Source organism: Lontra canadensis, unplaced genomic scaffold (assembly GCF_010015895.1).
Source record: "Lontra canadensis isolate GAN:19392208 unplaced genomic scaffold, GSC_riverotter_1.0 scaffold82, whole genome shotgun sequence".
NCBI classification, from domain to species: Eukaryota; Metazoa; Chordata; class Mammalia; order Carnivora; family Mustelidae; genus Lontra; species Lontra canadensis.
Window position 1 is genome coordinate 7,406,410 of NW_022631076.1, and position 15,174 is coordinate 7,421,583.

Here is a 15,174-nt window from a genome sequence, read left to right on the forward strand (position 1 = left end):
TACCCTTATTTTAGCAAAAGAGGAGAACCCACTGCAGAGGTGAATTTTTCTATCAGAATGCCAGAATACCCCCAGATAAGAACTAGCAGGGTCTGGGAAAAGCAGCACGCCATAATCAGTTAGATGGGAAGTTAACTAAAGGACTGACATACAGCCTCAACAGATTCAGGTTCTCAGAACAGTGGCTTCTTATACTTGCCCCCTGGAGGACCACAGCTCTCCAATATGTAGGTTTAACAGGAAACTCTCAGAGTCTCAAAAAGGAGGGCAGTGTTTGGGTCAGCAGGGGAGTCCAGACGCCTAAAACCCGTAAGTCAAGCTATTCACACACCCTAAAAGAAAAATATTCCCCGAACTTGCAGATATTCCGGGATTCACATTTACGCTAACCAACAGCATATTCATTCTAGACTTAACTTGCTACAAATATAAAAAAGAAACGCAAAACATTTGTGAAAACCAACACCACAAAAAGAAGCACCAAACTGTGTACCAGTAAAAATATGTATGCTGCCAATGGCCTTCTAAAAGTTCAAAGTTTCTAATCCTTGTATCTTAGATACAAGCAAATACAGTGGTGACAGCTCACCTGGAAGGCAGCACAGCTTCATGGTCAAGAGCACAAGCTTCATAGTCTGCTTGGATGTGACTCTCACATCCACTACTTACGCTAATGACCTTGGAAAGTCACCTACCCTTTTAAATCCTAGGTTTCCTTATTTGTAAAACTTCACAGAAGATTGAACGAGATAATATCTGCAGAATCTTATCATAAGGTCTGGTACATTTTAAACTACTATTTTAAATTATGTATAATTTAAGCGCTCAAGATTTTTCATTCAAACACTTTTTCATTTTATTTTCCGTGTCAACAGTTGTGAGTACTAGTTAAGAAGAAAAGATTTCAGAACTGAAACAAAGTACGTTGAAATAAGCTTGCTCTGAAGAGGTATGTTTCAAGTAATTGCTGTATGTCATTATATAGAGCAAAAATACAACAGCACTGTGTACTGTAGGTTCAACTGTGAAACGGTTTACCTAATGTGTTACACAGTGTAAGATATAAGGCATTTCATAAGCTACTAAAAATGGCAATCAGTGCTAGGAAAGCAGGCAGGTACAAAGGATACTAAATTAATCTGGGTTGGAAGCTCTTCCTTATCCATGAACTGGCCTCAGGAAAGGATCCATGGATTGCTCTCAGACTGCTACAATGGACTATGATCTCTAAATGGCTAAGGAATTTCTGCTCAAATGTCAGATGTCCTGCTAAGAATTTAATTAGGAACTTCTGAGTTCCAATTAAAAACCTAGTTTTAGAAAGGCCAAGTACAACCGTATTTGTAATGTTACTTGATTTCTTAAGAATCAGAGAACAAAGCAAGAAAGAATATGTCTGGTGCCAACATGGAGATTATGACTTGAATGTGAAGCAAGAGTCTTTATAAAAGACAGAAGGGAGTCTGGAGGATTTCTGTTGAGAATATACTGGAAGGTCCCCCAATGGGTACAATCTGGATAGTCCAGTGCGATATAGTATTTTAGGAATTGATAATATTTTTTAAAAGTCAAACTAAAAGTATCATTTTAACAACATTCTTTTGCTTCTCCAAGATTTAAATACCTTACCTTAAATAACAAACCAAACTTGTCAAACATCCAAATTTTCTTTTGCGCCTCTTCTTCTGAAAGGCCATTTTCAACCATAGCCATAACTATGAGATTTGCAATTCCAAGAGCAGCCTGTCCAACGAAACATAAATTTAAAAAATAAAGACCAGGGTATAATACAATGCTTGAATTACTTTATATATGAGGATTATGCATTATGAGGAATATTTGGTTTATTCTCTAACAAATCACGTAAAAATTCTTTTTTTTTTTTTTTTGAGATTTTACTTATTTATTTGACAGAGAAAGACACAGCAAGAGAGGGAACACAAGCAGAGGGAGTGGGAGAGGGAGAAGAAGGCCTCCTGCCGAGCAGGGAGCCCGATGCAGGGATCCCAGGACCCTGGGATCATGACCTGAGCCAAAGGCAGACGCTTAATGACTGAGCCACCTGGGCACCCCGCAAAAGGTGATTCTTTGTGATATTCTCTCTAAACATAGTATTTCTAAACATATGTTAAATTACCTACTTTACAACAGAGATCTTCCATTCATACAAGATCACAACAAAATGAGAAGCTCATTATGTCCCATTTTTCCAATTCTAAAGGAGAGTTTTAGTTTTAAATGCTCAAAGTGCACAAAAACGTACCTCTCCTGCTCCAAGGAATAGGACTCTGTGATCTGAGAGTGGTTTACCTATAACTTTCTGTGCGGCGAGAAGACCAGCTAGGGCTACTGCAGCTGTCCCTGTAAGATGAATAAGGATGTTCTGTAAATGATTTATTTATTTTGAGGAGAGAGAGCGCTCGCGAACAGGGTGTAGGGTGGTGGGGAGGCTGAGGGAAAGAATCTCCAGAAGACTTCCCACCGAGTGCAGAGCCCAGGTGGGGCTCCATCTCACAACCGGGAGACCATGACCTGGAGTCAAGGTCAAGAGTCAGACCCTCAATCGACTATGCCTCCCAGGCGCCGCCCCACCCCCCCCCCCCCCCGGCAAATAAAGATTTTTTAAGATAACAAAAGGGCAGATTAAAAAGGTTTAAAGAAGGTAGGGATCAAAAACCTAAGGTTTTCTTTTTGCTTTACCTTGAATATCATCATTGAAGGTACAATATTTTTCTCGATATTTTCTCAAGAACCTGAATGCATTATGATTTCCAAAGTCTTCAAACTGAATAAGTGTGTTCTGTCCATATCTAAAACAGCAAAATCCATAACGGTGGTATTGAAAATATCGTTATTAAAAAGCTTTCCTGTCTAATATTCCTTATGATTCCATTTTGAAATAATGTCCATTTAAGGCCACCTGGCAATTTTCAGAGCCTCTGAAAACTGGAGTTGAAATGCAGAAATCTATTACTCATTCAGAAAAATTTGTGGGGTGAATCTATGTGATATTAATCAGTATAAACTATTTCCAAGGGCCTACAAGGTTGCCCGGCACATATAAGCATGAAGTAACTTCCTAAAAAGAAAGAGATTTTTATCTGAGTCTCATAAAGTATATATTTGATATGTGTATTCTCACCATATTAGCAGTTAAACAGCAACACAGGAAAGTATATATTAAATAAGAGGTTAAAAAGTAATTTTTGTAAGAGTTCACTGGCATTCAAAAAAAGACCCCAATCACCCTGTTGAGCTGAGGTAAGGGAAGGCTTGAAAAGGAGGTAAGACTTTATTTGGACCCTCAAAGAAAAAAGTAAAGAGATAGGAAGAAAAACAAGGTGTATTTTGGTGACCCTGAATTTTCAACAGTCAGGCTATATATGTCAGGGTTTATGTGAGAAGATAAGGAGAAGTTGGCTATGGGAGGTTGAGGCCAGATAAGGGAGACTCTTGAATGCAAAAGTAGGGAATGGGGCCTTTATTCTGATCAGATGCTGCAGAAGTAGAGAGAGAGGAGGATCCATGGTCAGTGAATCTGAAACACGAAAGCTGCCCAAGAGTCCCAGGAAGGGTGGACGTGAACCCGGCTGCCTAGGGCTGGGAGAGCTGAGCAGTGAGGGTCTGGCAGGAGCGGGGAGTGCAGACTTCCCGCAGGAGGTCAGACAACTCAGGAGAGCGAGGCAGAATGAGTAAGGTCTCACCAGTATCAGCACACCTAAGCAATCAGGACAGAACCCAAGCTCTCAAAAATGTATCTCCTTCTATGCATCTTTATCAGAGATCAAGAAAAAACTGTGGTTCCTTTCTTTTATTAATTAAAGATGCTTTCATTTACTCCAACTTAAAAAAAAAATACCTGTCAGTAATGGCTTTCATAAACTCATCAATCAGGTCATCATAACGTTGTGATCGATCTCTTTTCTGATATAAGCCCATGTAAAATGGATCTTTTAAGAGTGCCTATAACATAGACCAAATGCAAAAATAAAATCATTTTGTTACACAACCAGCTTAAACATATTCTATAAAACAAAAACTGCAAAACAAAAAAAAATTACTAAGGTAACTTTTAAAACCTTACTATATTTTTTCAAGAAACTCTTAATAGATTTAATTTACTGTTATTTGTATAAATATTAAAAGCACAGTTTAAGAAAAGACTAACTTTAATTATGAAATTTTCCCATCTTATATTATCTTCGAGAGAAGAATGTCGTAAAGCTTTTGTTTTTTAAATATGGGAGGAATATGCAGCCATCAAAAGAAATGAAATCTTGCCATTTGCAACGACGTGGATGGAACTAGAGGGTATCATGCTTAGCGAAATAAGTCAATCGGAGAAAGACAACTACCATATGATCTCCCTAATATGAGGGAGTGGAGATGCAACATGGGGGGTTAAGGGGTAGGAGAAGATTTAATGAAACAAGATGGGATTGGGAGGGAGACAAACCATAAGTGACTCTTAATCTCACAAAACAAACTGAGGGTTGCTGGGGGGAGGGGGGTTGGGAGGCGGGGGTGGGGTTATGGACATTGGGGAGGGTATGTGCTATGGTGAGTGCTGTGAAGTGCATAAACCTGGCAATTCACAGACCTGTACCCCTGGGGATAAAAATATATGTTTATAAAAAATTAAAAATTAAAAAAAATATATGGGAGAAGATCAAAGGCAGAAAATGGTTTTACTCACTGGATTATCAGTTCCTACATCAATACACACAGGCAGGCATCTATCAGGCCGTATTCCTGCACACGCTGTATACAAACAAAGTTTTCCTACTGGAATTCCCATTCCATAGACACCCAGATCTCCAAGACCCAGAATTCTCTCTCCATCAGTCACCACAACAGCCTTAATTACAAAAAAATATATAAATTAAAAGTTGTCAAAAGTGGGGTACTAAAAAGCATTTGAAAAAAGATTCTCTTTGTGTATTTTCACTCTCACTTTTAAAAATAAAATTACTTCTTGACTAACTTCCAAAGTAAACCAACCAAGCATATTTAAAATTCTAGGATTTCTAGAATCTAGGTGTGAAACAAAGATGAACTAGATCTGATTTCCCTTTGTCTTTGGTTTAGAAACAGAATGTTTCTGACTGGAGGCTCAGTTATGTATCTTCACAAAAACTAAACTGGGGAGAGGCAGGCAAACTTCTGATAGAGAGTCACCAGAAGAGAAAAACAAGGTTAGAATGGAACGATATGCTATTCCCACATAATAACCTAGGCCAAACAAGAAACACCTTAACAACAGTGGGGGGAAGAAGATCTAAAATAAAAAATATACCTATCTACAAGGTTTAAATATCATACTAACAGTTTAATTATCTGGCCAAATTTTTTCTAGATTATTAGAGCTCATGATTATTCATCGAAGATTATTTTGGTGAGGAAGACATGTTATAAAGGCAAGTAAGATTACTGCCTATAACAAGCTCTAAAGCCTGCCAAAAGATCTTAAGTAAATCACTGGATTTTATTTTATGAAAGACAGCCACGTGGACCAAGATTTATATTTATTAAATTTGAAACTCTACAGAGTTTTATATTTGCTTAAGGATCTAAATCCATCTGAGATTTAGAAGAAAGAAGTGTCATAAATCCTCTCACCACCCACAAAAATGAAAGCTTTTATGGCATTTTAATGTGTTTTCTCTACCTAGAATAATATTGAAAAGGAATACAGAGAAGGCAAGAAATACCATGGTATCAACAGTGACAGGTTCACCTTCTGAACTAACTCCCATTTCGTCCCCAGAGTCAAGCTCTGTACGGGTGACCCATTTTGCAATTATTACTGTCAAGATCTCCTCAGAGCACTAAATCTGCATGTATGCGAGTGCAAAATAAATCAGAGCAACAATGGAAACTATTCTTGGAAATTCAGAGGCATCTTACAAAGAAGGAAAAAAAGATTATGAAGAGGAAGGTTGTGCTATTGGTAGTACCTTAACATGATTTTCTGGCCAGTTATCCACAATTGATCTAACATGACCTCTGTCTGAGATTGAAATAAATAATCCCCTGCAACAAAACAAAAACACCTTTGCATTTCACAACAGTTTTTTGTTTTCTCCTAAGTTTTGTTCATAACTGGAATATGTAGGTATTTTAATAAAACATCAAGACACAGTATCATTTCCAAACAGATTTAGCTAACTCATACTGGATTATTTTCAAACATTTTCAACTACTCCAAACTGTATCTGCCTTGCGCACACAGTAGCTGCAACAAAGATCATTATTAAATGACAGGACTGTTTTACCCAAGAAGAAACTCGATACACCTGTGGTAAAAAGCAGTGTAAAAATAAACCACCAATGCAGGACAGCATAATAAAGCTATAAAAACTACTATTAAAATTCACTAAAACTGAAAATGTGAAATTTGAAGGAGCAGGAAGGGAAAGAAGAAAAAGTACAGTAACTTCACACAAAAGAGGATGTCTCTGAAGCATTAGGAAAAAGTGAAAAGTTATTTTAAACACACTGCATATTGTTATCCAACTGAGATAAATCTCGATTTTTAAAAAGGAAGAGAGGAAGGAAGAAGGGGACGGGGTGGGGGAGAAACACAGGTTGTAGACATGTGTGTAGAAACACAGGGTTAGGTAGGGATGAAGGCCAACAGTCCCCCAGTGCCTTCAAACTGGCTCTTACACTTGACTTTCTCACTAGCGTCTCAGCTTTGGCACTGCTATCCTAACTCAAATCAGTTTAAACCGTTCTTCAGCTGTAGCTGCATAATAGAATCATCTGATGGGCTTTAAAAAAAAAAATGCCAGGGGTCCCAGCCCCAGAGATTCTGATTAAACTGACCTGGAGTTGAGATCAAGATTTACTGACCATCTTCTATGCAAAAAACACAGTATCTCTGTCGCCTCAAAGCCCTGCTCTTTTTGCTTCATGTCGGTTCTGAGAGCAGGGTACACATGAGAAAGACATAGGAACTTTTCTGGAACACCTACACGGGCCCCAGCTCCAGACTGACTGAATCAGAACTTGTATAGGTGGGGCCCAAGCATAAATACATTAAGTTTCTCCTTGTTCTTTAATCTGGATTGAGAACCACTATTCTGAATGAAAAATAAACTATAAATGAACTAAACAGCCGGGTTAACTTAAAGAATGTTTAACACACATTAACTGATGGCAGCACGTAGGACAGAGACTGTTTTCAAAGTGTCTTCCAGGGAGCACGTGCAATCGCATTCATTAAAACCCGGACCCGCCACATCTTTCTCTTTTTCATTAGAATCTTAGGAATGGGAAGGACAGGAAGGTTGGCTCGGATCAGCATTTTAAGTCCCACGGGTGTTTTGTACACACATTAACATCAGAAAGCCACGAGGCTAGATGAGGGGAGACTGAAGATCGATGCTATCATGCATTGCCTGAATGTCTCCACCATGTGCATCGATACATAAGCAGGACATGGGAAAGGGGTGAGGACTGCTGCAAATGCTAACAGGTTAGAGGAACACGACAAGAAAACACAAATTAATCGCAAGTTTACAAAGAACTGTTCCCATCAGTTCTTCATCTGACCTTCTCTGCTGCTCTTTAACAGGCACTAGCATCCCTATTTTACGAGAAAACAGATTTAGAGGGAGAAAGTGACTTATGGAAAGACTTAAGTAGATGCCCATCCCCCTACTCTTTCTATTTAAAATATTTGAGGCGCTAGAACTATTTGATATTAAAATTTAGAGAAGCTCATAAAAAAGAACAAACAACAGAAATTAAAGCCAACAAAAAAATGAGAATCTTTTAATTTGGGCAGATTGTCAAACTGTTATTAATGATAATTCTGGAAAACCTGCCACCAAAATCAAGAGTAACCCCCCCTTTTTTGTACAGAAATGCACAGTTCTTCTACTAATCATAATAACTTGCAGGTTAGGAATGAATGTTCCCATTTCTACTACAAAAAGATATGAACATGCTGGGTTTTTATTAACCCCTTCTTCTCCAAATTAAGCTTTGGTGAGGAGGGAACGGTGACTGACATAAGATGGCAATATATAAAAGAGAAATGTAAGAGCTGTTAGGGAGTGCCATTCTTCCCATACGATAATCATTTACAAATTTATGTCTTTAAAAATAAGCCTTACTTAGGTCTCCTAAAGATGTGTCCATATTGGGAGCAGGCAAGACCCACTGTTGGTGTGTATACAATTGGCATCAGACTTTCAATATCATCTTGCAGAATTCTATAAAACAACTTCTCATTTCTTTCTTGTATTCCCATTATATAGATGTATCTGAAATTAAGCACAGTAAATAATGTCTACATCAGTCAGCATTTACACTCAAAGTTTTGGCCTTTAGAATAAGAAGTTATATGTAAACATCTAAAACAGGACTCCCCTCCCTACCAGAAAACAAAACTCTAACTTATCATTATTTGACACCAAGGACAAAAATTAACAAAAATAAAAATGTACTTAAACGGTAGATGATGATAATGAAGAAGAGGGGAAGAAGGAGAACAGCAGAAACAGCAGCTAACATTCACTGAGCCCTCACTGTGAGTCAGGCTCTACACCAGGCACTAGAAATGCAAAGACTACCATGACACCACGCTACTCTTTTAAGAAAATAACCTTCGGGCGCCTGGGTGGCTCAGTTGGTTAAGCGACTGCCTTTGGCTCAGGTCATGATCCCGGGGTCTTGGTATCGAGTCCCACATCAAGCTGTCCCTGCTGTGGGGAGCCTGCTTTTCCTCTCCCTCTGCCTGCTTGTGCACGCGCTCTCTCTCTCTCTTCCTGTCAATAAGTAAATAAAATCTTAAAAAAAAAAAAAAAAAGAAAAGAACCTTCAAGGTTATTGACATGTAAATATGGAAGCAAAATAAAGTGGCATTCATTCAAATATTTACTAAATACTATGTGCCAGGTACTATTTTGGGCTCCCAGGTTGTAAGAAGTGACCCCTGTCCTTGTGGAGTTAGAATCCAGTAGATTTAAGGCATTATAGGGTCTATACAGAGTGCAGAGGTACCACAAAAGCAATGGTCAATTAGCACACATATATATATAATGGCTTTTCAATAATAAAGTTTAGAAAACTGGGAAATGTTGACTCGAAAAAACCAGTGACTGGGCACCTGGCTGGCTCAGTCAGAAAAGTGTGTGACTCTTGATCTGGGGGTTGTAAGTATGATGTTGGGTAGAGAGATAACTAAAATAAATAAATAAATAAAATAAATCAACTTAAAAAATAAAAAGTCGTAAGGGGCACCTGGGTGGCTCAGTCTGCTAAGTGCCTGCCTTCAGTTCAGGTCACGATCCCAGGGTCCTGGGATCAAGTTCCACATCAGGCTCCCTGCTCAGTGGGAAGCCTGCTTCTCCCACCTGCCTGCCACTCCCCCTGCTTCCGCTCATGCGGTCTCTCTCTGACAAATAAATAAATAAAGTCTCTTAAAAAATAAATAAAAAGCTGTAGATGATTCTCCTATTAAAAAAGAAAGAAAAAGAAAAAAAGCCACCAATCATCTTGAATTAAATATGTGTAAAATAGACTTACTACTTTTTACTCAAACTTGTCTGTCCTCCTGTTATCATCTGACCGAATTCGAATCTGAGATCCCATTCCTGATTGCTTCCTCGCCCACTCTGTCTTACCCTAGTCTAATAAATCAATAAGACCTACAGTGTCCACCAGCTAAATAGTTTTCAAATATATCTATATCCCCCTTCTACCCTCACCCTGTCCAAGCCAGCATCATTTCTCACCTGGGCTACCTCAAGAACTTTCTTCCTTTTTTTTCTTTAGAGGTGGGGGCAGAGGGAGGAGACAGGATCTTAAGCAGGCTCCATGCCAGCACAGAGGCCAACTCAGGGCTCAATTTCACAACCCTGAGATCATGATCTGAGGTGAAATAAAGAGTCGGACGCTTTACTGACTGAGCCATGTAGGTGCGCCACCTCAAGAACTTTCTAACTAGTTTTTATACACACAATTTCCGCCCTCCCACTCGAATTTATTCTTCTCTTAAAAAAGTAACTCTAACCATTTCTATTCTCCTTGATTGTCTTCCAAACACCCATTAAATGGGCTTATGCTTCTAAAATAGTTACCAAGATCTCTGCCTACTTCCTAGCTTCATCCTCCTGCTGAACTTAACTTCAGTTTCTCAAATGCCCCACATCTCTTACCTTGGTGTCGCTATACACAAGACACTCTTTGCCTGGATCACCCTCTACCCATGCACAGTCCCATACTTACACTCCCTGAATGCAACACAGGTGGCATGCTCTCCCTTTCTGCCCTTTTCCCTCCCCCACCACACATATATACACAGATTTTCCTGTTTTCAGGTCCCTCAACACCCTAGTCCTATTTCTGCAATTCTCAGTCCACTTCCTGACTTTGTCTTCCCCCCAGCCTGGATGATATTATGAGCTAGGGACTACTGCCTTATATAAATCTATTATTTCCAGTAACTACCAAAGTAAATGCAATGTAAGTGGTGTGCAAATATTTGGTGAATAAATAGGGAGAAGTGATTCCATTTATAAAAGGAATATTTTCTATGTAGCTACTGCAGGCAGAAATAATGCCAATAGGTAGCAAAGGGAAGGAGATGGCTCCTCAGGCTAGGGAAGAAAACAAACAATGAAGATGGACTAGCTTTATGAAACAGCAGAGACATCAAGAACAGATGACTTATCAGGCACATGTGATTCACTTTCACCTTCCTTTCACTTTGGTCACTCCTCTGAATGCTTCCCACTGGATCTTGTCCTCACCTAGGACTGCTACAGCTCAGAAATCCTGAATGCCACAGATGCAGTCCTCTGATCACAACCCTCCCCTCTTTAGCTAGCTATACAATGCCGTGCCCCACAGTTCTGACGGAGAGCCCTGGCTCCTGGATCGCTTCATTTTCTCTGGTTCTATTAGGCTCCCTGCTGGCATTTCTTCCTTCCCCACACTGGATCCACAATCATGCCTCTCACCCTCAACAAATCCTCACCATTGTGGAACACCCCCGCACCTTTATCACAGCACTACCCTGCCACGGTGTCTGTCTTTTCCAGCCATAAACTCCCTGAAGGCAAGGGCTGGAATTTCTCATTTTTGTAGTTCTAGAGCTTAAAACAATGCCTGCCTGGCACATAGGAGACCTGAATGAATATTAGTTGAATGAGTTAATGTAGCATCGTTGCCAGCCCAGCAAACCCCAAACCTGAACTACCGTTACATTTCATCTTTTCTGAGGAAAAAATAACATAGCTGGGCAGGGTAGCATCAATAAAAATAAGATTATGCTATGAGGCCTTCCGGGCCTACCCAGGTTTTTAATCTGTCCTTGTTCAGCTTCACTTTTGGCTAAATGGCTATTCTAAACATTTATCACTGTCCTCACCAATTCTGTTTAACCTTGACCCTTACAAATCTTAGCCAAGACCTTCATATTCTACATCACAGAAAATCAAGGTCATCAGGTGGGATGGGATCTCACAGGCTCTGCTCCACCACCTGCAGGGTTTACCCCTACCTGTGCCTATATTTTATCTTTGCTCTTGCCTCAGAGAATGAGCTTTTCTTTTTTCTTGTTCCAAGGCCAGCCTCTACCTCTGCACTTGACCCTACGCCCTCTATCTTTGCCTTTGACCCTATGAGCTCTACTTTGCACTTGTCCCTCTGTCCCTTTCCATTCTCTGGGATCTTGTTCTATCAGTTACCCTTTCTTCTGGGCTCATTCCTCACAGCGTGAGCACCTTAAACCTCCTTCTGGCCTGAAATATACACCCCCAAATATAGTTTCCAAGCAGGACTAGAAACCCAAGTCTTGCTTTACTTAGTGCTCAGTGTCCTTCCTATCCCCTTATCTAACTTCTTGAAACAGTCTGGATTCCCTTTCATCTCAATCATTTCTCAGTCTACTGTTCTCTTCCTTTTGCCCCATCAGATCAAAGAAACTACTCTTACTTGTCATCAAACAATAATCTCCTGTACTTAACAAACCCAAAAGATATATTTTTCAAAGGTTTTATTTATTTATTTAACAGAGAGAGAGAGAGAGAGAGAGAGAGAGCGAGCGAGGGAACACAAGCATGGGTGGTGGGAGAGGGAGAAGCAGGCTCGCCACTGAGCAGGGAGCGGTTGTAGGGGGCTCAATCCCAGGACCCTGGGGTCATGACCCGAGCGGAAGGCAGACACCTAACAACTGAGCCACCCAGGTGCTGACCCCCAAGAGATTTTTTTTTTTTAAGATTTTATTTATTGATTTATTTGACAGAGAGAGAGATCACAAGTAGGCAGAGAGGCAGGCAGAGAGAGAGGGGGAAGCAGGTTTCCCACTGAGCAGAGAGCCCAATGCAGGACTTAATCCCAGGACCCTGAGCTCATGACCTGAGCCGAAGGCAGAGGCTTAACCCACTGAACCACCCAGGCGTTCCCCAAAAGATATTTTAAGTTCTGCATTCAGACTGATCTCTCTACACAGAATACCTTGCCCTTCTTTCTCATGTTACCTATCCCTTGTAACGTACTGTTTAAAACTCAGCTCAGGCATCACTTCTCTAGGAAGCTTTAATGTACTCTTTAAGCTCGGTTAGTTACTCTTTAAGTTCAGAATATCCTCTGCATGTACCTTTTCTCTGCTGCACACTGCAGTATAGTGTATGATGATGATCACAGTATAACTACTGATGAGCTCCTAGAATGCAGGGCTGTGTGCTATGGGGTGCCAATACACTCCGTTTTACCTGGGACAGTTTCAGTTACTTCTCTTTTTCACTCCCCTGGATTGGATGACATATTAACTGATCACCTATCTTTTACTTACTTCACAACCTCAGTGACTAGTATAGTGACACACACAAAGCAGAGGATTAATAAAAGTTGTTGAAGAGAAAGGGTACAAATTAGGTGACAGTTTTTGCTTCTAATATTCCAATCACAGCTGAAATGTTCTGTGATTTTAGGCTTAAAAAATAGATTTCTGGGGCACCTGGGTGGCTCAGTGAGTTAAGCCTCTGTCTTCAGCTCAGGTCATGATTTCAGGGTCCTGGGATTGAGCCCCTGCATGGGGGGGTGGTCTCTGCTCAGCAGGGAGCCTGCTCCCCACCCCCCACCCCCCACAGACTGCCTCTCTGCCTACTTGTGATTTCTGTCAAATAAATAAATAAATAATAGATTTCTGCTAAATTTTACAATAGTGAACACAAATATTCAGTGAAATAAAGGAAACATAAACATTATAAAAATAACAGTTAACTGCCTAAAACACAAACTTCATTATAAGACTGCATATTTCTTATGCAACAACAACCATAATGTTCCCAATTTTCCTGATCAGAGCATCAATAAAGAACTAAACATTTAATCGACTCTTACTTTTCCAAAGGGCCATTCAATTTTTTTACGTTTCTATGAAATCGTAAAGCTTGAATATCTTGTGTCTCTATTTTGGGAGGTAGAAGTCCTTGAAGACCAAGCATTTGTCGTTCTTGTAATGTAAATGCCATTCCCTAAAAAGGAGAAAAGGATGAAAAATCATTGTTTACTGAGGTTGCAATGGTACTATCCTACAAAATGTAATTTAAATGTAAATTTTTAAAAAATCAGTATGATATCATTTTGCCCACACTGTCAAAAATCTGTAAGACTGGTCATCTCTAATAATGGTAACGGTGTGGTAAAAGAGTTACTCTCACATATCATTGCTGGAAATGTAAACAGGTTTAAGTTTTTAAAAAGACAACTTAAAAATATTTTTAAAATCTAATGCACATACACTACATCTAGACAGTCTTCTTAGAGAAATATTCATACATAAAATAAAGACAAGTATACAAAAAGACTATAGTACTGTTTCTAGTTTTCTTGACTATTACAAGCTAACTAAAAGCCCATTAATTATGGAACAGTTAAGGAACCTATGGTATTTCCATACCATGAAATACCATATACTTAAACACAGATCTCCAGTTATGTACAATTACCTCAAAGACATATAGTCAAGGAAAAAAAAGCAAGTTGCAAATCAAACACACTCACTGTTGACTGTTATGTTCAGAAAACCCACATAAAGTACATATACACAGATATATCCATACATTAGAAATGAAATTAACAGAATACAGCTTGAAAGAACACAGACCAAACTGATGATAGAGCTACCCTCACTAGAAAGAGAGGCTGAGTTAGAGGGCAAAGGAAGCAATGGTACTTAGGAAGAAATGAACCTATGTCATAAGAAAATCTTTTCCAATTTCTGATATTCAGTTGTGTGTTAAATTCTTTTCATAGAAGTGATGTCAGTGAAAATGCCAGAGTAAGGATTTCCCAAATCTTTTCCTCTACAAAAACGGTAAGAACATTGGCCAAGTGATCAGAATAAACTTCTTTGGAATTCTGGAAACTAATCAAAGGCTTCAGCAATCAGGGGACATTTTATTCAAGAAAAACAGCTGAATTCTCATAAGAACAGCAAGCTTTGTGACATTTTTATTTGCCTTATTCCTATGCTTCCCTCCCCAGCTCCACAGTAGCCTAGAAAACAGCAATCATTATGAAACAATAAGCTTTGAAAAACAGAGCCTGGCAGCTACTAAAGAGAGGTTGGAGATAATTCTACAGTCCCATACTCAGGAAATTTGTCATTTTTTGGCCTGTCTGGTGGTTTAGTGGACAACCCCACTTGCAAGGCTTTATTAAATATGATCTGGAGTTCACCCAGTGTGAACAGGTTTTTCTCCAGAAGAGCTTGTTGAAAACAATCAGAAGTAATTATTTAACATGGGAGCTGCCTAAGGCAGTGGATAACAGCTGAGGCAAACAATAGGCTAACCAAAAAGCTGAAAAGGAAAAGCCGAGGAACAAAATGTCCACAGGGTGGTTGGGAATTTGAAAAGCTTCAAATGTTCCCAAGAATCTAGATGATCACTGGGAGCTATCGGCAAGTCCAGGAAAGACTTGGGAAGGCCCTTAGCTCCCACCTCTGGTTAATCTTGAGGCTCTGTGTAAGCAGGAGGTAAAGGCTGATGTGTAGTTGTAAACTGCCTAAGTACAAAAGGCACGCCCCCAAATGTACACAGAGCCCTTAGGTATTTAAGTCTCTAAATACTAGTTGATGACTAAGCCAACAAAGCAGACTTTAGTGGGCATATCAAAACAAGATGAAGATTTTAAATAGTTCAAGTATACTTT

At 39.5% G+C, this 15,174-nt stretch overlaps 1 protein-coding gene across 3 annotated transcripts in view; it reads right to left on the reverse strand.

Moving 5' to 3' along the window:
* ME2 (malic enzyme 2) overlaps nt 1–15,174 on the reverse strand; it is a 56,044-nt gene that overhangs the window by 25,272 nt on the left and 15,598 nt on the right. For all 3 annotated transcript variants that reach the window (XR_004385588.1, XM_032882485.1, XM_032882486.1), the window contains exons 3-10: nt 13,360–13,493; nt 8,124–8,273; nt 5,958–6,033; nt 4,697–4,858; nt 3,860–3,963; nt 2,701–2,810; nt 2,264–2,361; nt 1,630–1,743 (exon numbers count right to left, since the gene is read on the reverse strand). Coding sequence is in view for 2 of the 3 variants with exons in the window: in XM_032882485.1 (XP_032738376.1) it covers nt 1,630–1,743; nt 2,264–2,361; nt 2,701–2,810; nt 3,860–3,963; nt 4,697–4,858; nt 5,958–6,033; nt 8,124–8,273; nt 13,360–13,493 (948 nt within the window). In the remaining variant the exon portion in view is untranslated. The remainder of the gene's footprint in view (nt 1–1,629; nt 1,744–2,263; nt 2,362–2,700; nt 2,811–3,859; nt 3,964–4,696; nt 4,859–5,957; nt 6,034–8,123; nt 8,274–13,359; nt 13,494–15,174) is intronic.